Raw genomic sequence first — 26,134 nt, 5'->3', positions numbered from 1 at the left:
AGGGTCCAGAAATAGTAAATTGAAATGAAAAACAAATCACGATATGAACAATTCTCTACCAAAACCGGAAATGGATTTTATTTGTATTTTTTTATTTGGCTCAAACTTTGTGGGGGCCTTCCCTATGACCAAATATGCTATTTTGTGTCATTGGTTCACCCATACAAGTCTCCATACAATTTTGGCAGCTGTCCATACAAAAATGGTATGTAAATATTCAAACAGCTGTAACTTTTGAGTGAATTTTCTGATCAATTTGGTGTCTTCGGCAAAGTTGTAGGTATTGTTGAGGACTTTTGAAAAAAAATAGGTACACGGAAAAAAAAATTTGCAGATTTTTTTATAAACTTTTTTTTTCACTAAAACTCAATTTCCCAAAATACGTATTTTTTTGATTTTCGAGATTTTTTTATATGTTGTAGGGGACAAAAATCCGCAACTTTTGAGCCATAGAGAAACATGGTCAAAAAATCTGCCGCCGAGTTATGAATTTTTGAAAAAATAGTGATTTTTGGAAATAATCGAAGTTTTATGCAAAAACAAGTTTGACATTACTTTTTAATGCAAAATTGAATTTGCAATCGAAAAGTACTTTACAGATTTTTTGATAAAGGGCTCCGTTTTCAAGTCGAAAGTTTGATTTTAGCGAAATATTTGAAGTTTGACTATCTGTCAAAATATTTTTTCTCTCAAAATATTTTTTTTGAAAAGTTCAGAATATTTGCTATAAAATTGTCTAAGAGACATTGAAGATTGGACCTCTGGTTGCTAAAATACAGTGGCTTAAAGAAAAAGAAACACGAAAATTGAAGTTTTCTAAGTCTCACCCAATCAGCCCACCATTTTCTAATGACGATATCTCAGCAATTAATGGTCCGATTTTCAATGATAATACATGAAACATTCGTGAAATTTTCCGATCTTTTCGAAAAAAATATTTTGAAAATTTTTAAATCAAGACTAGCATTTTAAATGGGCGTAACATTCAATATTTGGCCCTTTTAAAATGTTAGTCTTGATTTAAAAATTTTCAAAATATTTTTTTCGAAAAGATCGAAAAATTTCACGAATGTTTTAAATATTAACATTGAAAATCGGACCATTAATTGCTGAGATATCGTCATTAGAAAAAGGTGGGTTGTTTTGGTGAGATTTAGAAAACTTCAATTTTCGTGTTTCTTTTTCTTAAAGCGGCTCTATCTCAGCAACCCGAGGTCCAATCTTCAATGTCTCTTAGACAATTTTATAGCAAATTTTCTGAACTTTTCAAAAAAAAATATTTTGAGAGATGGTCACTATTTTTAAAAATTGAAAAACTGCAAATATTTCGCTAAAATCAATTTTTCGGTGGCTATATCTTGAAAACGGAGCCCTATATCAAAAAATGTGTAAAGTACTTTTCGATTGCAAATTCAATTTTGCATTAAAAAGTAATGTCAAACTTGTTTTTGCATGAAACTTAATTTTTTTTTTCCAAAAATCACTATTTTTTCAAAAATTCATAACTCGGCGGCAGATTTTTTGATCATGTTTCTCTATGGCTCAAAAGTTGCGGATTTTTGTCCCCAAAAACATATCAAAAAATCTCGAAAATCAAAAAATACGTATTTTGGGAAATTGAGTTTTAGTAAAAAAAATGTTGATAAAAAAATCTGCAAATTTTTTTTCCGTGTACCTATTTTTTCTCAAAAGTCCTCAACAATACCTACAACTTTGCTGAAGACACCAAATTGATTAGAAAATTCACTCAAAAGTTACAGCTGTTTGAATATTTACATACCATTTTTGTATGGACAGCAGCCAAAATTGTATGGAGACTTGTATGGGTGAACCAATGACGCAAAATAGCTTATTTGGTCATAGGGAAGGCCCCCACAAAGTTTGAGTCAAATAAAAAAATACAAAAAATAAAAATGGTCGAAATCGGCCGATTTCGTAGAGAGTTGCTCATATGTAAAATGCTTCCACAAACAACACAAAAAAAAACATTTTTTTTATTGATACATTCTAAATCAAGATTTGAATGTTTTTCTAAAACAAACATGGGGCAAAATGAGTGTGAGAATCAATTAATGGCTTGAATCGTACCAAATAAAAAATATAATATTATCAATATTTTTTGGTAAGAAGTATTTTATTTAATCAAAGTGTTTTTAAATCTATGCTCCACAACAATAAAATTGCTTTTATGCTTATGCTAAAAAACATTGTAAAGAAATTCCGGAAGATCGTGAAAAGGGTTGTTTATGTGAGGAACAATCGGAAGCATTTTTTGAAATTAATCATTCGTTATTTGATTAATTTACACAGTTCAAAAAATGATGCTGATAATACATATGAGAATGGTGACAGTTTTTGGGTAAAAAAAAGTGTAATTTAAAATCGGGACCATCCATAAACCACATGAACACTTTTTTGATATACCTGATCCCCCCGCTCTTTCCCTCGTGGGCAATTTCCATACAAAACAAACCTTTTTTGTATGAAGCGTGAACAATCGCTCCACCCCCAACTTTTTTTTACTGTGTAGCTATCAAAAACGGATTGGTTTATTGATAGCGCTTAGGTACTTCGCAAACCTCCCCTTCAGCACCCAAATTTTAATTAAATCGTAGTATAACCGTGATGATGCACACAAAGTATTGTTCGTTTTAAAGATTTTTTTTAGTGAAAAGCTTCATTATGTTCTCGTATCTACTGTCACTATCCAGAATTTAGTTGATGTTTGTAGATTGTTTAAAATTGTTTTTATTTATTGTTTGTTTTTTTTACTCAATATAGATGTTCCTATATTAATTATCAAAATAATACAAAGTTTAGGTTTAAGATAGTTTCGAAATGCAAATAAAAATAAGTGAGAGCGGCACACTGCTCTCGCGTGACTTTTTACGTTTCGTGGACCGCAAAGAAAGAAACAAAACACGAACGAAAAGTAAAAATGCCACGAAAACAAGTGAAAAGAAAAGCAAAAGCCGTCGGGAAAAGTAAATAATCTGTGGTACATTAACCCATCGACCGAGCTTAATAGTAATCGCTTTTTCTACTCACTCTTCAAACATTGAACTGATTAATAACATAAATAATAATGCATCAAGAAAAACCAATTTCACTCACACATGCTTTATATATACAATCATATGTGCTTCCACAGTGTAGATACAATACTCTTTCCTTTGCTTTCATTGAAGCGTGAGTGAAAAATTTTGTTTTGTATTCTCATTAAATTTTATCACTATTTATAGACAAATGAAAAATATTTTTCAAATCCAGGTGTACTTGTTTTTACCAAAAATAAAAATATTTTAAACAGCTTCTTCAAAGAAGCAAGCCTAAAGCTGCAGAATTTCCACACCAGACGGGAAAAAAAGTTGTATTGTGAAAGTTTTCATTGTGTTGAAAATACTTAGCCAAGTAAAACTCATACAACCCATCAATTCATTTGCTATGGCTGTTTATTGCCTGTGTTGGTAGATTACACTGTATTTGTGTTAGAGAGCAGCAAACCGAAGCGAACCAGCCGAGGGAGCCTCGCGATGATAGGGCTATGACCTTGGTTCATTTTATACTTTGCCCATTTACGTTCAAGTTTTCGCCTAGCGAGTCAAGGTTTCACGGCAGTTCAGTGCAAAGCCCCCTTTTGATCGCGGTTTGTTGGCTTTTGCTCTTTTATTGGTCATTGGCTTACCATTTGGATGTTTCAAAGGAAAATTTCTTTAGAATTCGTAATCTTAAGCATACTGTGGTTAAAGTATTTCGAGTGATATGACCAAGGGCAAGGAAGGAATGGAATTCAGAATAAAAATCGTGGAGTCGTTACTTTTTGACGTTGAATTACGTCTTACTCGAAATTACTCGCAAGTCACAGGTCTAATAACTTTGTTAATAAATATCGAAACGTCGAAATGTGAAGAAAGACAAAAAAACAAAGCAATCAAACTGCTCGAACCTAGAGGTCCGAAGGATTGAATGGGGAGAGAACCAAATAACTCCAAGGAAACTTTCACCTCAGGATTCGAACTGACGACTTTTGGATTGCGAGTCCAACTGCTAACCAGCGAACCGGCATTCCTTCAGATTTGGTCGATTTGGTATTTTTTGTCGATTTGGTCATTTTGATAGATTTGGTAATTTTGATCATTTTTGTCGATTTTGTCATTTTGTTCGATATGGTCATTTTTGTTGATTTGATCATTCTGGTCAATTTGGTCGTTTATGCTATATTGGCCGTTTTGGTCGATTTAGTCATTTTTGCCGATTTGGTAATGTTGGTCTTATTGATCATTTTGTCTATTTAGTCCTTTAATCGATTTGGTAATTTTGGTCGATTTCAGTATTTTTTAGATTTAGTCATTTAGTCCATTTGGATCGTTTTGGTCGAATTAAGTATTTTTGTCGATTTAGCCGTTTAGGCCATTTTAAGGGTAACATACATGTAAATCGACAAAAAAGTCACAGTTAATTTTTATTTTAAATCTGTTTTCAGGTCATTAAAATATACATTTTCATCTAACATCAAAACAAATTTGAAGAGATTTGGTTGTATTATTGCCGAGATATAGCTATTTGAAGTTAGCAGTTTCAAAAAACGGGTGCCACGATATCTTAACACTGCCTTGACCAAATCTGCTCAAAATTTTGGTGAAGACTCCTTAAACCGTTCCTGTGTGCATGACGAAGGCTGATTTTCAAAAACTTATTTTAAAAAAGATTAAATATTTGTGTTTTTCATGTTAAAATAGTAACTTTATGATTTATGTATTTTTATAAAAAGAAAAATTTTAAAATCGGGCTTCGTCATGCACACGGGATATGTCTTGAGAATCTTTACCCCAAATTTTAGCCAATTTGGTCCATCCCATCTTGAAATATCGTGGCACCCGTAAATCAACTCGGTGTTTCGAGAAAAAACGATCAGGAACTTTTACAGTCCGCTTTGCGCACGGCAAAATGTTGAGCTTTAAATCGTCTCTAACTCAGTTTAATCATGTAATATCTTCATGAAACTTGCGGCAGTGATTGAAAATCATCTTTTTAGTGGATTCAATAAATTTTCTGTAATATGAAGTTTTGTGATTTTCTACATGTATGTAACCCCTTAATAACCCTAACTCAAGGCGGTTATAAAAACACCCAAAAAGCAAAATTTGGACATTTGGTTTATTGGACCTTTAAAAAAAACGTTACTTAATCCACCCTTAGGTGGTTGGCGCCTTCCTCAAATTTAAAGGGTGCTGTCCAAAATGCAAAGAGTGCGTAAATAACACTTAAGTGCTTATAACTTTTGATAGGGTTGTCAGATCTTCAATGTTTTGGACGCGTTGGAAAGGTCTTTTGAATACCTATCCAACGATAGGTCGCATGAGAGATCCGGACAGCATTTTCATCAAAATATCTGAGATCCGGCCTCGAAAAAGTGCCTAAATAACACTTAAGTGCTTATAACTTTTGATAGGGTTGTCAGATCTTCAATGTCATGGACGCGTTGGAAAGGTCTTTTAAATACCTTTCTGAAAAGGTATAGCATGATGGGTTTTCTTACAAAAACCACCCTTTTTACAATCTTCCGGACTTTTGCTAAAATTGTTTTTTTAGCACAACTTTTGAAGTACTTAACTAAACTGCATAATTTTTAATAGCGACTTATGGGACCTCAAGACGGATCGAATGACGTCAAAACGGACAAAATCGGTTCAGCCAAATTAGAGATAATCGAGTGACAATTTTTTGATCAACATCCCACCATACACACAGACATTTGCTCAGAATTTGATTCTGAGTCGATAGGTATACATGAAGGTGGGTCTAGGAGGTCTAATTGAGAAGTTCATTTTTCGAGTGATTTTATAGCCTTTCCTCAGTAACGTGAGGAAGGCAAAAACTCCAGATTCTGAGGTGAGCAAATCTACGTTGTACTATCAACCCCGTCTGACAGTATTATCGAAATATTCGAACTTGTGAACAAGATCAATAAACGCTAGAAGGCCACCAACTGCCTGAGCTATTTTATCAGCAACCACGTGCTGACATTATCCGTTAACGGGCTCCTACTCAACACATTTGTGTGAACACCTCATCACGTATCGATGACGACACGAGATCAAACACATACGCATGGCTAAAATCACTTCCTTGATTCTTACGGTATGTGGCAGTTTGTCCGATTTCAGGGCCGAGCTTATGTGTCCGTTGCTTTGTATCGCGTCATCTGTTGTCGCTGATGACGATATTTTGTTGATGTGATGAATCGCACACCCCACTCACACCGCAGTGTGAAACAGAACAAATTTGCGAGTTTGACCGAGACCGCGTTCATGGCCACTCACTCTGTCTTAGCTGAATGTTCAAAAAAAAAAAAAAACTTGCGCAATTCACCTAGTTGGTTGGCGCTTTCTTCACCTATACAAAAAAAAATGGTCGCATAAAAGATATGATAAATAATTTCTATGAGAAGGTTGATTTTATATTTCGGACTCATTTGTATCTATAAAATGTATAGTATGCATGAAGATGTCCCACAACGATTGCGACGATATAATAAATACTAAACTTACCGAGCAGGATTATAGCCATTCTCCGGTAAGGAAGGCAAACTATTGCGAGTGTATTAATGAGACAGATATTCTATTTTCTTTATTACATAAAAAAGCCTTAAATACATATATTTCCAATATGACAGGAATGAACTATTAAGCTACGTTCATTGCATTCATCAGTCGGCAAAAAAATGAAGATGCTTTGCAAATGATGTAGTTAGTCCTTTTCTTACTACGATTTAATTTGACTTCCTGGTTTGCAACAAAAAAGTTTTGCGTAATCGTTACTCTCCCAGTCTCGCAGACAGCCTAACCAAACCCACACGGAGATCAGAGATACTCAATTTTTGCGAATACGGACTCGCAACGAAACAGGAATAAAATCAAACGAGACCAAAACACATCAAAAGAAGTGGAGTAGAACAAATGCTGCTAAAGTGGTATTGCGAGCAGAAATGTGTGTTTTTCCTCCCTCGTTTACTAACACCCGAATCTGAGTGAGCGAAGAGGAAAAGCAAGTTCAAGACTTTGCCATCGTCGTCACCCATTCGTGGTGGTACAGAAGTAGAAGTAGAAGTTGTGAGTGTGAGACTGTTCGTTCAATTGCCCACTCTCGCGCAAGAGAGGCAAAGTCAATGACCGACTAACCTTGAATTTATATAAAGCCAACCCCGTGCTATGTGTGAGTGTGTGGAGTGAGCTACTCATCACTGCTATCAGGAGAAAAATGCGCAAAATATAACAGGAGACCTTAAATTTTGCACGAAAATACATCGAAAAAGTTGACCGTTCAAAATAATTCTCTTTCGGAGAAAATATATGATTTCCTTATGTGGTGTTTGCGAAGCGTACTCGCAGACAGTGACGATTATTAAATAAGCATGATATCAGACCAATATAATTGATCTATAGAATAGGAAATAGGTCACTAGTTAATTATATCACATTGCTTACCAAATTTACACCGTAAAATAGTTAATGTTGTATGAAGTAACATCAAACGAGATTGGAAAACTCATAAAGTGCAAATAAGTCATTCTCCATCAACCAACGCTGCAATTTTCCCGACCCATCTTCGATTTGCGTGAAACTTTGTCCAAATTTTGGTCACTTTTCATGAATCCGAGCTCAATTTTTCGATATCTCGTAACGGATGGCGGTACGACTCCTGTTATTCTTGAACATTTGAAGAAATACGTGTTTTCCATTATTTGCAGCTTGAAATGGCGATGATTTACAAACTTGGTGTCAAAGGAACTTATTTGTAAAATTAGGCGCCCGATTTGATGGCGTACTCAACATTCCGGAAAAAAGATTTTGGGTCCTCAGGCTTTTTTCGTTACTCAACTGTAAAAAAAATGTGGGACAAGTCATAAGAAGAGAAATTTAAAAATTTAATGTACTTTTCGAATCTGCAATATAACGCAGAAGGGTATTTTTTCATTTAGTCTAATCTAAGTTTTTTTTTGTTGAGCCTTGATACCACTGCGACCAATTAGAGAAATATTGTGGTGTAAACTTCGTGCCTTAAGTTAGATTAGGCCTAGCACTCTTCATGTCATGTCATGTCATGAAAGGGACCATCCATAAACCACGAGGACACCTTAAGTTGTTTGAATAGTGAAAATCAGCAAATTGGATGGAGTTAGGAGCGAATGCTTAACCTGCCAAACATACGAGAATTTCCCCTATGTGGCGATTTTACTAAAATAAAATTAAATATCAGATACTGCCGCTCATCATAAAACCATTTTTTATTGAAAAAATGTCTGATTCTAGCTATGCACGATTCACATCAAACGTCCAGAAGGTGATTCTTAGGCAAAATTTGCTGAACTTTTCTAAAAAAAATACTTTCAAAAGCATACGATTGTGTTTTAGGGGTATAAAATTGAAAACTTTTCAAAAAGGTCAAAATCAGCAGCTTTTAAAAACTTTCTGTAAAATTCTGATAGCTCGTCAAGAATACATACAAACCTCCAATGTTAATACTTCATCTGTTTTTGTCTGCTCTACAACGTTGTAGAACATTGTTGCACTTTAAAAATAACCCTGCAAAGTTAAAAAAACACGTAATTTTTAATGGAAAAAATTGCTCTAAATGAAAAAATGACCCATGAGATTCGGATAGTACATTAAATTTCCCATGAAATGACATGTCTCACGATTTTTGACAGTTGAGTAACGGGAAATGGCAGCGATTTCAAAACTATTTCTTAACTTATTTTTATTCAAAATTCGTTTCTTCGAAATGGCGTACTGTATTGAACCGGGCGTCCACTTTTACACAAAATTCCTGTTGGCGCCAACGCCAAAGTAGATTTAATTTGCCCAAGAAATGATTTTAATCTTAAAAGAAATAGTTTCCAACCGATATGATTTTTTAACAGTGTCAGGTATAGTAAATTTGCAAGAATAATCCATCCATTTCCACAGTGTCAGTTAATCCTTCCATTGTTTCAAGCACATAACACAACACAAATGTACCCGCACATACACGCCACACATTGAAGAAGAAAAGAAACAATAGCATGTAAATAACCGCAGACCAACTCACCATTCGTGTCCTTTCCCTTTCACACATGTTTCATTCATGAATCTCACAGCACACAATAGGCTCAAGGACGCGCAGCGCGCGTCTGAATAGGCAGCTTGCGCAAACAGACCAATAGGAGAGCAGGGAGTAGGAATGAAAGAAATGAATGAATGAAAAGAAGAAGTGGCGTGTACATGGTTTAGGGAAAAAGGATTGCGCACCCGATAGGAGATTAAATAATAAGAATGTTTTTGCAAAGAAGATTCGGGAAGAATTGCCGAAGTTTTAGCTTTAAAAACCAAATGATTTTGTTAGTCCGTAAGTCAGTTTAAGCTTGTAAATATAGAAGTTAACATCGTGAAACAAGCTGTTTTCTTGCATCCTGGCCAAAGGAGTCCACTTGAGAAAAGTTGTGAATACAGTCCACTCGCCGATTGTCGCCTTGAAGCTGTGTTGTACCACGGAATTCCCTGCAACACAGTGGAAAGGTTGGACAATCAACAAGCCCTCCTGGAGCCGGGCCTAGCGCTCCTACATGGTCCTTCAAACCGGATTTGTGTGAAGTGTTCGGACCTACAAGGTCCTTCAGACCGGAATTGTGCGAAAAGTGCGGACCTTCATGGTCCTTCAACCCGTTATTCTGTGAACGTTCAAGGAGAGTCGCCAACCGGAAGTCAACGTGGTCCGTCAACCCGGACATGTGAAAGTGGCCTTTAGCGGATGCGAGGAAGAACTGACAAGTGGGTCTAAAGAGACCAAAGTGAAGCACAGCCAAAGTGTTTTGCGAACCAAAAACTCGTGTGCCAAAAAGTTGGCAAAGTGCGTCCACGCCGTGGACAAAAAGTGCAACAAGCAAAAGGTTGCAAAGTGAACTCAAACTCAAAGTGAAGTGAAGTGAGGTCGCCAAAATGGTGTTACACACGCCAATGAAGCAGCCCGTGAATCCAGATGAAGTGAAGTCGCTGATTCATCAGCGAGGACAGGTCAAGGGAAAAGTGACGAAAATTAAGAATGCCCTTGACGAAGCCAAGAAGAACCCGCAGAGGATTACCAAGGCGACGCTGAAGGTGTACGAGAAGAAGCTGGAAGCGCACTACCAGGAGTACGTGTTGCGCCATCGTGAAGTGATCGAAGTGGTTGCCAATGACAAGAAGGAGGAACAAGATGATGTGCTCGACGTGTTTGACCAGCTTCACACCGAAACGCTGGTGCTGGTCGAAGAGCTGATGGAGATGTTCAACCAGCCGGTCGCTGGCCCTTTCAAGTCGGTGCCAACGGAGTGGCGCCTCAAGTGATCGTGCAACAGCAACCTCTTCGAGCACCGATACCGAGCTTCGACGGGCAGACAGAGAATTGGCCAAAGTTCAAGGCCATGTTCGAAGACCTCGTCGGTCGCACCCGCGATTCCGACGCCATGAAGCTGCATCACCTCGACAAAGCTCTGGTCGGTGATGCAGCTGGGTTGATCACCGCAAAGATGATTCAAGACAACAACTACGAGCAAGTTTGGAGGGAGATCAGCGAGCAGTTCGAGAACCAACGTGTCATCGTGGATACGCACATCGATGGATTGTTGCAGCTCAAGCCAATCACCAAGGGAAGCCACAAGGACTTGCAGGCGCTCACCAAAGCCTGTGATCGCCACGTCGCCGGATTGCAGTACCAAGGACTCGTCGTCGACAAGCTGTCAGGACTTATCATTAACAAGCTAGTGGTAGGGTGCTTAGATGATAGTACTAGACAGCAGTGGGAAAGGACGCAGAAACAAGGTGAGTTGCCAGACTTTAACCAAACATTGCAATTTCTGAAAACCGAGTGCCAAGTCCTTGAACGTTCCCAAAATTCGCGCGTCTTGAGCTCAGCAAAGGAGCAAAGCACCACCAAGCCATCTTGCCCCAAACCAACCCCAAAATCCCATACTGCCACATCTGCAAAGGTCGCCAAGTCATGTCTGGTTTGTGGGGCGGATCACCGTCACTTTGAATGTTCGAAGTTGCTGGCGATGACAGTTCCGGAGCGCAATGCCAAAGTTAGTGAGTTGAAGTTATGTTTTAACTGCCTCCGAGCTGGTCATCGACTTTCTAGTTGCTCCAGCAACCTGAAATGTCAGACCTGCCACAAGAAACACCACACCTTGCTCCATAACGACTCTTTCTCCAAAGCTCAAAGCGTAAGACCAACCCCAAGCCTCCAAGTAACGAATCCTACAACACCTCAGTCTGAATCTCCCAACCTTTCCCCGTCCACTACACTGAGTCAGAACCTGCAGCAGCAAACCCCTCTCAATTCTTCATGTTCATCCAACCATTCCCAGAGTTTGAAAACTGTGATGTTGCTGACGGCTCTTGTCCTGATCGAGAATGATGGAGATCCCGTTCCTTGCCGTGCGCTTCTTGATAGTGGTTCGCAAGTGAACTTTCTCTCCGAGCGGATTGCCGACAAGTTGAAGGCCCCTCGTGAGTCGCTGTACGTTCCGATCGCTGGTGTAGGTGGGTCAAAGATGTATGCTAGGGAGAAAGTCAGGGTTACCGTTCGTTCGAGATACTCGGCCTTCGCCGCCAGTATCGCATGTCTGGTGGTTCCAAAGGTGACTGGAATCATCCCCGGATCGAAGATTGATGTTTCCTCCTGGTCGATCCCAGTGGGAATCCAACTTGCGGATCCAGAGTTCAATGTCCCCGAGAGAATTGATATGTTGATTGGTGCCTCCATGTTTTTCAGCCTGCTTAAGTCAGGACAGCTGCACCTGGCAGACGGTCTGCCAGAGTTGCGCGAAACTCATTTCGGCTGGGTATTTTCCGGCGAAATCGAGAATTCTGTGAACCATTCACACATCGCGAACAACGCTTCGTTGGATGTGCTGAATCAAACGATTTCAAGTTTTGGGAGGTCGAGGATCTTGCCGATCCAACGCCCCCACCCTCTGATGTTGATGAATGTGAGAAGTTGTTCGTGGAACCGCATCGTCGTTTACCGGCAGGTCGATTTGTTGTTAGATTACCGTTTCATGAAGATGTTTTAGGGTTGCCAGACAACCGTTCGCTCGCTCTTCGTCGGTTCCTGCTGTTGGAGCGCCGTCTCAACAGAGAACCAAGTCTGAAGCAGCAGTATGCTAAGTTCATTAATGAGTATGAATCCCTTGGTCATTGTCGTGAGGTTGATGAGTCCAAGGATGTAGACCAGCATCGGTACTACATGCCCCACCACGCCGTCCTGAGGCCGACGAGCTCGACCACGAAACTGCGAGTAGTGTTCGACGCGTCGGCCAAGCAAGGTTCTACGGCGAAGTCGCTCAACGAGGTTCTCCACGTTGGAAAGCCGGTCCAAAGTGATTTGTTCAGTATCCTCCTCAGATTTCGTAAAACCCCATTGCATTCACTGCCGATATTGAAAAAATGTATCGGCAAGTGCTTATCGACTCGTCTCAGACGAGGTTCCAGAGAATTCTGTGGAGGAGTGACTCTTCAAAGCCGATTCGCGTGCTGGAGTTACAGACGGTAACTTACGGTACAGCAGCTGCCCCGTTCCTCTCGACCAGATGTCTAGTTCAGTTGTGTCAAGATGAAAGAGAGAAGTTTCCGCTAGCAGCCGAGGTGGTTCGTGATGATTGTTATGTCGATGATATCCTTTCCGGTGCTAGTTCCGCTGACGAAGCTGTAGTCGTCCAGCGGCAGATTCGAAAGATGCTTGAGTCTGGAGGTTTTCGTGTCCACAAATGGAGCTCGAATTGCCAGGAAGTGTTGAGTAGTGTTCCCGAATCTGATCGCGAGAAACTTGTGTGTCTCGATCAAGGAAACGAGGTCGTCAAGGCACTGGGTCTGACATGGTGTCCCCAGTCTGACGAATTTATGTTCGTGGTGCGTCTTCCAAAGATGTCACCGAATTCACCAAGCGAAGTATTTTCTCTGAAATCGGCAGGTTGTTTGATCCCATCGGATTTCTATCCCCCGTGATTGTTGTTGCGAAGCTTTACATGCAGAAGTTGTGGTTGATTGAGTTGCCATGGGACGCCAAGGTCGAAGGTGATCTTCTGGCGTCGTGGTTGTATTTCCGTAGAGCCCTCCCCAAGGTTAGTGAAATTCGGATTCCACGCTATGTTATCAGCCCGTCGACTGTCGCGATTGAGCTTCATGGATTTTCCGACGCTTCCGTTGTTGCTTACGGTGCAAACATTTACGCCCGATGCATCTTGTCCGACGGCAGAGCTCAACTTCGCCTCCTCTGCAGCAAATCCAGAGTTTGTTCGCCCAAGAAAGATCTCAACATTCACCGCAAAGAGTTGATGGCGTGTGAACTGTTGGCTCGCATGATGGTTAGAGTTCTCGAGACTGTCAAGTTTAAGGTAAGCCAAGTCGTACTTTGGACTGACAGTCAGGTTGTCCTCGCGTGGCTTAAGAAGTCCTTGGCGAAGCTCGATGTGTTCGTCCGGAACAGAGTTGCCAAGATTCTTGAGCTCACCGCAGGATTTATTTGGAAATATGTCAGGTCAAAGGACAACCCCGCTGATATTGTTTCCAGAGGCATGCTTCCCGAGGCTCTAATGTCGAAGTCCGAGTTCTGGGAAGGCCCATTCTTCCTGAGAATCGAAGTGTACGATGAGGAAATCCCCCCAGAAATTCCAGATGATGAACTCCCCGAGTTGAAGCTTGGTCCGATCATTGCAACCCCAGTGTTCAATGAAGACCAGCTTCCGGTGTTTACAAGGTTCAGTTCGTTCAGAAAGCTGCAGCGTGTGATGGCATACGTGCAGCGTTTCATCCAAAATTGTCGTCAGAAAGATCCGCCTTGTCGAGTGTTCATGATTCACCCAACGATCCCTGAGATGCGCGCTTCGCTGGAACTGATCGTAAAGATTATTCAGCACGAAGCACTCAGTGACGAAATCCACCGTGTTCAGAATGACGAACCGTGCAAGAAGATTGCAGGTTTGCACCCGTTCTACCAGGACGGTGTCTTGAGAGTTGGAGGTCGGCTTCAGCAATCCTCGCTATTGTTTCACTCCAAACACCCCTACATTTTGCCGAAACACCCTGTAGTTGACCTTTTGATTCGCGCTTATCATGAAGAAAATTTGCATGTTGGTCCCAAGAGTCTGATCGCTGCTTTGAGGACAAGATTTTGGCTGATCGACGGAAGGTCGTCAGTTCGCAGAATCACCCATCGTTGCGTCACGTGTTTTCAGGCTCGCCCGAAGGTCGCTAGTCAGTTGATGGGAAATCTTCCTGCATATCGTGTCAACCAAGCTCTGCCGTTTGAGGTCACAGGTGTGGATTACGCAGGTCCAGTTTATGTCAAGGAAGGTCGATACAAGCCCAAGATCGTAAAAGCTTACATCTCGGTGTTTGTTTGTATGGTCACTCGAGCCGTACATTTGGAACTCGTTTCAGATATGAGCACAGAGACTTTTCTCGCAGCTCTGAAACGGTTCGTAGGTCGTCGAGGACTCCCCCGAGAAATCCACTCCGATAATGGTTCCAATTTCCGCGGAGCGAAAACCGAGCTACATGAGCTCTATGAATTGTTGAAGTCCCAAGTCACAGTTGATGAAATTGTTCAGTTCTGTCAGCCTCGTGAAATTGATTGGTCATTCATTCCACCCGAAGCCCCCAACTTTGGTGGTATTTGGGAAGCCGCCGTTAAAAGCACCAAATTTCATTTGAAGAGAACTCTCAAGGAAGCCAAGTTGTCCTTCGAAGAGTACGCTACAGTTCTGACTCAGATTGAAGGAATTTTAAACTCACGTCCTCTCTATGCTACCTCTTCCGAACCTAATGATTCAGAAATTCTCACCCCCGGACACATTTTGATTGGTCGTCCCCTGACCGCCGTACCTGAACCCAGTTGTGAAGGTGTTCAGATAAATCGGCTCAGTCGCTGGCAGTACATGCAGCGATTGCGCGATGAGTTTTGGAGAAAGTGGCATCGCGATTATTTGCAAACCCTTCAACCCCGCGGTAAGAATCGAGTCAAGTCCGCCAACATTAAACCAGGTATGATTGTCTTGCTAGAAGAAAAAGATGCGCCCGTGCAGGTGTGGAAGTTGGGAAAAATCACAAAAACCTTCCCCGGGAAAGATGATTTGGTGCGTACGGTCGAAGTACAGATCGGCACAGTAGTGTACAAGCGGGCAATCCATAAGATTGCTGTTCTGCCAATCATTGATAATGCAAATTTGGTTAAGGTCACAGAGATTCCGTCTCTGCCCGGCGGGAGTATGTTGGCGCCAACGCCAAAGTAGATTTAATTTGCCCAAGAAATGATTTTAATCTTAAAAGAAATAGTTTCCAACCGATATGATTTTTTAACAGTGTCAGGTATAGTAAATTTGCAAGAATAATCCATCCATTTCCACAGTGTCAGTTAATCCTTCCATTGTTTCAAGCACATAACACAACACAAATGTACCCGCACATACACGCCACACATTGAAGAAGAAAAGAAACAATAGCATGTAAATAACCGCAGACCAACTCACCATTCGTGTCCTTTCTCTTTCACACATGTTTCATTCATGAATCTCACAGCACACAATAGGCTCAAGGACGCGCAGCGCGCGTCTGAATAGGCAGCTTGCGCAAACAGACCAATAGGAGAGCAGGGAGTAGGAATGAAAGAAATGAATGAATGAAAAGAAGAAGTGGCGTGTACATGGTTTAGGGAAAAGGATTGCGCACCCGATAGGAGATTAAATAATAAGAATGTTTTTGCAAAGAAGATTCGGGAAGAATTGCCGAAGTTTTAGCTTTAAAAACCAAATGATTTTGTTAGTCCGTAAGTCAGTTTAAGCTTGTAAATATAGAAGTTAACATCGTGAAACAAGCTGTTTTCTTGCATCCTGGCCAAAGGAGTCCACTTGAGAAAAGTTGTGAATACAGTCCACTCGCCGATTGTCGCCTTGAAGCTGTGTTGTACCACGGAATTCCCTGCAACACAGTGGAAAGGTTGGACAATCAACAAGCCCTCCTGGAGCCGGGCCTAGCGCTCCTACAATTCCCAAATTTCTATCTCTTTGCGGTTTCGAGCTACAAATCACTGAAAAACGTGTCATATAATCCAGAAAAATTAAAGGGGTCGTACCGCTCCACCGTCACGAGATATCGAAAAATGGACCTCGGATTAGTGATCTTGAAATTACCCCTTTGAGCAAAGTTTCACGAAAATCGAAGAGGGGTCGAGGCAACTGCTGTGTGAGTTGGCAGAAAATGACCTAAAAGTAAATATATCCTTTGGACCATCCACAAACCACGTGTAGCCATCAATGAGACACTTTTGGTTTTTAACTATTTTTGTATTTTTTCATCAGCATGTTTTAATGAGCTTTTTGTTGCATTTTCTTTCATTTAATGTGTTCTAACATTGACCAAAATATGAGATCGATCCGACCTCTACAGCCAGAGCTATCCAACTGTCTCATTGTAGACGCACTTGGCAGGAACAATGAGACAGGTGGGGAACAATGAGACACTCTACGAAAATCAATACTTTTCTAGTAAAACATCATGTTTTTGTATTGTTCCATTGCAGGTGACTTACCTTGAACATTTGAAAGCAATTTTGCCAACTTGAAGCTTTTATTAACAAAAGTTATACTTAAAAAGTATTTAAATTTAGTAAAATCCATTTATTTATACCATATAACTTTATATGTTTGGCTAAATGAAGTCAAAACTCAATAAATATGCCAAAATCACTTCCGATTCATGATTTGAAGGATTTACCTAGATTTTGAAAAGTTCAATGAAGAAAAATCAAAGTGTCTCATTGTTACCCATAGGCTGAAAAGAGTGGGGAATAATGAGACAGCCCTGGATTCCGGGTATATTCTTAATTTTGGACAATTCTAATGAAAGGCCATTGTAGCCCAACTCATGCCCTGTGAAATGACGAAAGAAGTTTGGAGAAATTTTAGTTTTTGTATTATTGGCAGAATATAAGCGAAAATGTAATTTTCAGTCATAATTGACTTTTACACCCCAAAATCAAACATTTATGAATAACTTTGCAAGGGAGCGTCCATAACCAAAGCCACTATTATGGCAGACGTGTATCCAGTAGATAAACCTTTCCTCAAAATATGAGCATGATTGGTTGAAACTACGACGTGTGAGAGGCATTTTATCATTGCTCCCCGTGTCTCATTGATGACTACTCTACCCTACACTTTTTTGGAAATCTCGAACTCCCCCTCCCCCCTCTTGGACAATTGTCCATACAAAAAAATATCTTTTTTGTATGGAGCGTGGACAACCCCCTAAAGTGTCCACGTGGTTTATGGATGGTCCCTTTTAAACGCATTTTGATCATTTCAAGTCATTTTTATGAATTTTCATAGATTTTTCTAATTGCAATCAATAAAAAAAATCAATAATGTGAATTAATATCTTGGCAGCAAAATTGATACACACGGTTTGTTTACCATTTGATATTAGAATATTTTTTTATAACAAAAATATCAGAAAAATATTTTTTTCCGTCTTATGATTTAAACGCTGGACTGTACATTCTTTTATAGTTTTGAAAGCACTTCGCGAAATATTGTATGCTACTGCTTTGCACGCAAAATTTCGATGATCAACATATAATTTTTCAATACTCCAGTTTCTCTTTTTCCCCTGAACTGGGTGTTTGTTTCATTATTATGCTTCTCCACCAGTTTATGTTGTTTTGCGATGAAAAAAATAATGGGCTCTCTCTTTTTTATACTTTGCTTCGCCCAGTGTTTCTCAGGTCATAAACCTTTGCCGCTCAAGCTCAACTCTCTACTCCAACATGAACAGAATCTTTCTGAATTCTGTTTCAGCGTGGTTAAAGTATTCCTGAAGAACGTTGACTGCTCTTGATGTCGGAACAATGTCAATGTGTAGTGCGATGTGAGAAGGGGAGCAAGTTGAGAGACTGGCAAAAGAAAATCAAGAAAGTGGGCAGCTGTTTTCGACTGGTGGACAACATTTCGAAGCGTTGATGTTGATGTGATGAAACTACGTTTGAAGCAAAAATCCAGAATGTTTAAGGTGAAACGTGCATTCCTCGTTCTCTTCTTGCTTTGAAAGGATTCCATCAAGGGAAAAACTTGTTTTTTATTTCGTCAAAATTTCCTGACATTCGTTGTGAGTTACTCAATTGGAAATGTGTACTTTTAAAATCAACTGAAAAACAGAATAAACTTAACACTGTTTGGGGTGGAAAGCACCAAAAGTGAAACTTTCTGTTCACTTTCACCCACTGTGCCCCACCATCGCTGTTTGTGGATGGCGCGCACTCAAATGTGAACAAACTCCGACGAGTCAAACGAGCTGGTTCAGGGTCATTGTGTTGCGTTCAGTAGAGTTGGAGATATAAAGTAAAACAGGCGTGCTTCAGCACAGTCGCACCGTTCTGGCGAGTTCTTTGAATTTCCTGAGAATAAATAAACAGAATACAGAAATGGATATTCTGGGAGGGAAAGGAAAACATGGACATAATTGTTCTGTTCTAGCATTCCCAGATTGGAACTGGTAGAGCCATCTGATAGAAAGTAGCATAAACACAGCGATACTTAGTGGACTTGCGCGTCAGATGGCGGCACCGAAACCACTGCCGCCGGTGTGGTGAGAGTGAGAGTACATTCAACCACGATATATGGTAGCTTATTTATGGAATGAACTTTCAAAGTAGTATGCTCTCTTTCTTCGTGCACCATCTTATGTATCCAGTTCGTAGTGTGTCTTGATTTTCCATGGCATTGACTGCGAGTGAACTTTCCATATAAAATATGTAAAGCTTATTGCTGGTTCCCTAAAAAGGAACGCGATTTTTTCGGTATTGAGCTGTTGTGTCTTGATGCTCACACTAAGAATTTACTTTGGAGTCTTAATTCTTGCTTATAATTTTTTAAGTTTTTTTTTGTTATGGTTATGGTTCAAAATAGCAACTACTTTTCCTTGCAATTTTTGACACAAAGATCTACACAGAAAAAAATATGTGAATTTACTCGACACGGAAAACATGAATCACATGTAAACACAGTTGATGTAAACTTGAGATTCGACGTGAACGGTTGAATCACACGTAAAGTCATGTTTTTACGTATAATTTGTTGCAAATTTACATCAAATTACATTTAAATTTAAATGTTAAATGACGTGCAAAAGTTTTACATCATAAATGATGTAACAGCCGGAAACATTTTTTTTGTGTGTAGATAACATCCATGTTCTGTAAGTACTAGGGTGTTTCAGCCGAACAAAAAAGTTCTCAGATTAGGGCAAAACAAGGTTCCCCTTGTAGAGGATACTCATAGGGACTCTCATGCCAAATATCAACCCATTTGGTTGAGAATTGACCTGCCCCCAGCGGTTTAAAATTTACATGGAAATTACTATGGGATTTTTATGCGTTTCGTTCAATCGCTCCTGGGGACAACATGGATTCACTCGGAATAAAGACAGGTGTGTAGGGGATGGCCCAATGAACACATTCCATTGGATCGCCGTTCGGTGTCTCCAGAATCAATAATTCACCCTTCAAAAGCATCGCATTTCCTTAGTATGCTATGGCGGCTAGGTGAAAACCACGACGCCCCATGTCAGACGGTGAACACGTGGCAGAGCAAGTTTTGGCTTAGAAACATTCTTTAAAGAAATAAAAGCTGATATTTGGCATGAGAGTCATGGTACTCCCAACAAGCAAACCAAAAATCTCGGAGCTTATGATAGTGTGTCCCCACGCTTCTTCCTCCCCTGTCGATTCAGAATTGTGTGTTGCATGAACATGGCATGAACACTCCGTCGTCAAACTCAACCAACTTCAACGAATCATCTTTTTGCGAAACAACTTTACGAAGTAGGCCTGGCCGCTTTAACGCTTGTGATGTTTAAATGCATTCGAATGCAATGGCGCACTACTAAAAAAGGACAAGAAGAAAGCAAAGCGTATTCCAACATAGGCTTTCCCATTCGAAAGATTGACTGCGCTAGAGTTTGATTAGATTAGATTAGAATTTCGCGCATCTTGTATCTATATTCTCAGGAGCAAGATAGGGGAACAGCATATAATTCCAGCGGGCCTCTAATGTTGGCAGGTCAGAACTTTGACATTCAATTAAAGCTAATCAAAGGCGTTTTCAACTGAAATCGAGTGATAAATAGCTCAATAAGAAGTGAGCAAGCAAGTTTCTATCAAATTTTTTGCAAAGTTAGTAGTTTAAATAGTGAAAATCAGCAATTCGGATGGAGTTAGGAGCGAGTGCTTAACCTGCCAAACATACGAGAATTTCCCCTAGCAAGATACTTCCTTCGGATGTCTTTTTTTACGAGTTAAATCCTTGGTTAAATCCCATTCAAAAATAAAACATAGGGTGCCAGATCATGTTACACAGAAAAAAATCAATTCTCGAAATCTTGAATTAAGTTCACGAATGTGTGAACCACGAAGGAATTAATTAACGAGTATGGTGCATTTGCACTATAAACGTGAATATATTCCTTCGTGGTTCTCGCATTCGTGAATTTAATTCACGATTTCGAGAATTGGTTTTTTCGGTGTACGTCCAATCAAGCAGATATTTGAAATTTGGGGCTCAAGACGCCCACCGGAACCAACAGATGAATGCCCGCCAAAGAGTATTTTTTGTTACATATTTAGGTAATAGGTACTCTTTTGTAAAAAAATTGCTTATATAAAAAAATGGAAAAAGTTCCTGTTGAATCACTTTTACTCATTCAACCGTTTTTACCTTTCATAGCGTGCATGTGTGTATGTACGTTTGTATGTGTGTCACAAGGTCAAATATATATTCGAAATATGAAACTGTTTCAGAGCTACAAAAACAACAATCTTCTAACCAGCAAACCGGTCGCTCGCCAACCAAGCAGGCGACTAGTCCGTAGACAAATCAAACTGCGACAGCTAAAACGTTTCCGCATGGCATGGCACACTGCGCGACTGCTAAAACGGTGACTGGTTGTTCTGGTTTTATTCTACATATCGTCACCGACCTGTACTTTTCACGCAATTGCTGTTCGTCACCACCGAGACAGTAAGAACAGTAGTGGGCCAAAATTCTGAACCGGTTTCGCCAGTAACCGATGGCGTTTACATGGCGGCGACGGTGGCTCCATAATGTATGCTAAATTAGCCTAAGTTATCATCCAAAAAATGTTTGTAAATATGTAAAATTTAAACAGACGAATTGTATACTTTTACTTGTTAACCGCGTTGAAGGTTTCGTAGCAGGGAATATTTTGGTCACTTGTCACGAAGAAACACTCGCACTAGGTTCGTTCGCTGTTTTGTAATTTAAAAAAACATGGAAAGCGCCGTCGCAGTGAGGTGCGAAACTGAACATTAATCTCAATCGAAGAAGAGAAGCATCAGTTTACTGAAACATTTAAAATTAAGACTCAAAATATTTTATGATTTTGAAATATTCAGCTATATAAACTTTTTTTTAAGAAGAATGTATAGGCAAGCCATGAGAAAGAGAACAAATTGACAACCGGAAACTAGGTATGAACAAATAAAAGTCAATGAGCCATCGAGAAAAGGATTCATCGAGATAGAAAAAAAATTACGAGGAAGTATGCAGAAAACCAATTTGTATTAATTTGATGATTATAACTGACGTTATTTTTATAGCTTCAACTGTTGAATGATTGTCAATGGAAAATGAATTAATCTCAATCGATTCCGAATACATTATAAACAACTTTCGAATGGACATATCTAGCAAGGCTACCGAAACATTGTGCTTTCGTGTTAACCTCAAAATAATATCAATAATCAGTCAAACAGTATTTTGATATCATGAAGTAATTCGTGGATCGATTATCGTCGCTACATCCTGGGTTGAATGAAAATAGGTTGACTTACCTAAATCAGGCATTGAACTGGACGGTTCCTCTAGCGAACCTTTCATTTTCGGTATAATACCGTTTCCACCAGGACTGTTGTTGATTGCGTTCCCAGGTGGAGGTGGAGGCGGGGGAGGTTGCATAGAGGTCACATGATGTTGTTGCTGTTGTTGTAGATGATGCTGCTGAACGACCATAAGATGAGGCTTGGTGCTGGACACCGTAGAATGTGGAGGAGCGTCGAGTATTATGGTGTTGGCAGATTGGTGATGCAATGGTAGAGGTGGGCGGTTTGAATTGCCATCACTGCATCTGCTGTCAACGTTTCTGATGGAAAGTTCACTCGAAATTGACGAAGATGGCACCAAGCTCAGGTGTACAGAGTTCTGAGCAAGATGTGGTGGAGTCGCATGGTTGTGATGATGATCATAGAAACGACCATCTCTTATAACATGAACTTCTTGTGCCTGGACTGGTGGTTCATTTTCACACTGTTTGATCAATGTTTTTGTTGCTAATTGATTTCCTGTACGATCCTGCTGCTGATGATTACTGAAGGATGCAACCATCGAGGTGGATGAAGTCTGAGGAGTTGTTATTGTAACTTTCACAGGTCTTCTTGATTCCACACTTCGCGGTGAGTACATAATATGCTGGTTTTCACTGATGACGAATGTCCTTATATCTGGCGTATCCTTATCGTCCTGTACGATTTTATTCATGCACTGCATTTTACCGAATTAAATTTCGCTTGCAAAAAGCTTCGAGACAAACACTGACCGAGCGACACACTGTTCTACATTCTACTTTTCCTCTCGTTTGCACAAAACCTGTGGAAGAATAAACATCGACGATTTTGAGACATTTCATAATAAAAGAGCTGAACTTGGCCTCTGTTTCGTTTCGGCAAATTTATTTCGACACTCAAATACACGTCTGCTGTATGTACGGAGAGCCTTTTTTTCTAACCACACTCACTACCACATTCTCGCGTAGGCACGGATCAATCGAATATTTCCTTTTTTTCTTCATAAAACGACGTGTGCTTTTTTTTCTTCTTGCTCGTTAGCTCCCTCTGTTTTGCGAACCGAGCGCGCGAGTTCAAGGTCAATATTTTCGGAAACTCAAAATAATATCTTTGGTCGTCTGTGTGTATACCAGCGCAGACACACCAACGTTAGAGTGTTGTTGACTTGTAAATCACGCATTAAAATACGAAAATAAACGAGCACATAAACATATAAAGCCAGCTATCCAACGTGAACGGCAAGGGAGCACGTTTGTGTATAGAACGAATCCCAACAAAGCCTATATAGTGTGTCACTGGCACTGAGAGAGCACTCATCCAAGAAAAAAAACAACAACAAAAACGCGACCGCGGCACTCACTAATACAACCCCAGCTGCTTTGGGTGGCGCATAGTATCAAACGACATTCTTCGCCCCATGATTGAGATATACCGTAACCATAGGACTCGTTATCCTTTCACTATAAGGATACGGGAGAAGTTCATTCGGCAAGTGGCGTTAGTCCGATTCAACACAACTAACGTGCCATAAACGGATGGGGTTCTCACTGTTATAGCTTGCGTGTTGCTATATGACGTAGGTCCTTGAACGTATCCTTCAGAGCAACCCGCTTCAAGGCCTTCTGCGCGCTCATACAAAATACACTTTGCAGCTTTCTACCACCCTTTCCTGTAGCTGTTTTCACGTTCAATGTCAATTTCATGACATTTCTTCCGTATTGTGTAGTTAAATTGATATTTTGCTTCCAAATTGCATAAACTTGGATCAATCAGTTTGTTCATCTCAAATTTATCCAGAAAGTGCAATGACATCTGCTAATCCGTGGCTTTTTTCTAACAATTCTTCATTCGCAAAAATGGTTAGATTACGATCGCAGTCCTGTTGGTCACTGCTAGTGCTGCTGGTGCTGTTGATGTTGCTTCTGATGCTCACGAGTACACGGGTACGAAAATCTAAAAAAAGACACGGGAAATAATTTTCATGGTCAACATTTCACCTTGAATAAGTTTATTACTTTTATGATTGAATTCGCGAGTGCGAGAGTATAAGCAGAGAAGACTACATTTACATTTATAGTAGTGTAAAGGCTCTCAGCTGCATGGTCTGGTGCTTTTGATGATGTGGTAAACAGACTAGTGTGTATGCGTCAGGGTTGAAGCTTTTGGGTAATGAACAGTACCCCTTCCTTTTAATTGTCCGCGGAAATATAAACAAGAAGTTTCAATGGGACGTATAGTGATTTTCTACAAATCATGTAGAACTAATACAAAGCTTCTCAGATTTTTTATTTAACTTCGATTTGATCGATGGCAAGAATAGCTTTAAAGTTTGAATGCAAAAGTTTCCCTTTTTTCGAATGTGTAGGATTGAAATTTTAACACTTTATTAATTTTATTTTGCATGTTTTATTCTTCCGTTGCTTTAAAATGAGAGAGCTTGTTTCTATGATTTAATTTAGTTTAGCTAATAAAAATAGATTTTCGAAACAAAAAGAATCACGAAATTCTTTACACATTGTTCCAGTTCTGCTTCTATCAAAAATTGACAGGTTATCAATGAATTTGTGGAAAACGGTCTTTCGCCGATTTTCAAACTTTGCAGAAATATAAAAATATATATATTTAAATTACATAAATATGTTTTATACTATGATTTCTAAATAGTTTACAGGTGGCTTAATATTTTTTGCAATGAAAATTTCCTTTTGTTTGCCTGCAGAAAGTGCTATCAACAGAGCTCAAGTACAGTGCAGACTCGATTAGCTGAAGCTTCGATTATTCGAAGTTTCGATTAAACGAAGTTTGTATGGGTCTTCGGATAATCGAATCACGAACAAAGACACGACACGACAAAGTATTTTTTTCTGTGATTCGATTATCCGAAGATTCGGTTAACCGAAGTGAATTTTTCCGAGGCCTTCGGATAATCGAGTCTGAACTGTAGTAGCTAAAACGGAAGTGAGAATACTAATTTTTATTACAAGTTTTACTTGATAATATATTATACAGCGAGAATCGACAAATTTGATGAAATTAGGGCAGCAATTTTAATATGCCTGAAGTACGAGAACTTCTCTGATTATTTATAATAAAATGCCACGGTCCAGTGCGTTTTTAATACTGAAAAATAATTCTCAATAAAATATTATTAAAAAAAAATTGCAGTATTCTTTTATAACGCTACAATAGTCGTAATTCTAAATATTTTTGCAGATATGCTTCGAAACTCATGGGTTCAACCCTGTTTTCAAGTTCTACGACTAATGTATTTTTGTTAGCTTTTTGGCAACTAGCTTTATCGACATACTCTTCACACAAATGATTTGCACCAGTTACCACACACATTCATACCGCTGTTGTTTGTTGTTTATGCCGAAACACGGAAAATAATCTCACTTACCAAAACAGTGTCTATAGCAATCATAATAATACATAGAGCTCTTGATTGAGCTGCTCCACGTTTTCCTTCAGGTTTATCCTATTTACACTAATTGACGTAAGCATACTGTATGTGGAATAGTCTTTGTAAAGTCAACTTGTCGTTCATTAGCATTTGACGGCTGGTAGAACTCGCACAGTGTATTCCGGTGTCTCGAGAGATTTTCATTCAATTTGTGCTCAGATCGATTCGAGAATCCCCAAAACTCACAGCACTCAGTCTATAAAAGTCCAAGGACACACACATTCCCTGTTAGCTCCACCGACGTTAAGCTGCCAAATATCCATGAACAGAGTTTCAATTGCACAACAGTTTTATCCAGTGATTATTTTTGGTGTAACAATTGAGTAATCCATGCATCCGTGTATCCATTGGGCAAACTAAGCAGATGAAGTGAGTTTCGAAGGTGAATGCTGAGAACGTCAAAACATACGAATTTTAATTATCAGAATCACAAGTGGATTCCAAATAAGTCTAACGCGAGCCTCGTTAACGACCAACCAACAAGACAGATTTCCCTTAACTGTCGCTTTCGTTGGTGATGTTCCGGTCCCCGGCACTTGCGGAGACGACTGCGACGACAAAACACAGAGAATTCGCTCCCGCTCCCATTCTCTCAATAGACGTAATACATAAGAATGCTTCCTGCTAGTGTGGTAAGAGGGGGCTTCGGGAGCACCAATACAATGCTCCAGAATTTGCGGTGTTTACCCGGTCCCGGACGAGAGGTGGAATGGGCACTCACCCTTCACTGATGTAGTGTTTGGA

At 39.7% G+C, this 26,134-nt stretch overlaps 1 protein-coding gene across 7 annotated transcripts in view; it reads right to left on the bottom strand.

Moving 5' to 3' along the window:
• The window catches only part of LOC6040533 (ecdysone-inducible protein E75), a 72,355-nt gene extending 46,436 nt beyond the window's left edge, over positions 1-25,919 (bottom strand). The window contains exons 1-3 of one of the 7 annotated variants that reach the window (XM_038257903.1): positions 25,328-25,904; positions 22,878-23,880; positions 21,919-22,729 (exon numbers count right to left, since the gene is read on the bottom strand). In XM_038257903.1, the coding sequence (XP_038113831.1) occupies positions 21,919-22,630 (712 nt within the window). In that variant the 5' untranslated portion in view covers positions 22,631-22,729; positions 22,878-23,880; positions 25,328-25,904. Of the gene's footprint in view, positions 1-21,918; positions 23,881-25,327 lie in introns of all 7 variants that reach the window. The other 6 variants (XM_038257904.1, XM_038257905.1, XM_038257906.1 and 3 more) reach the window with 6 other exon arrangements.
• Between the last annotated feature and the right edge of the window lie 215 nt (positions 25,920-26,134).

This window comes from Culex quinquefasciatus, chromosome 2 (assembly GCF_015732765.1).
Source record: "Culex quinquefasciatus strain JHB chromosome 2, VPISU_Cqui_1.0_pri_paternal, whole genome shotgun sequence".
NCBI classification, from domain to species: domain Eukaryota; kingdom Metazoa; phylum Arthropoda; class Insecta; order Diptera; family Culicidae; genus Culex; species Culex quinquefasciatus.
Note: the sequence above shows the minus strand (reverse complement) of the source record. Positions and strands in the feature narration are given on the sequence as shown.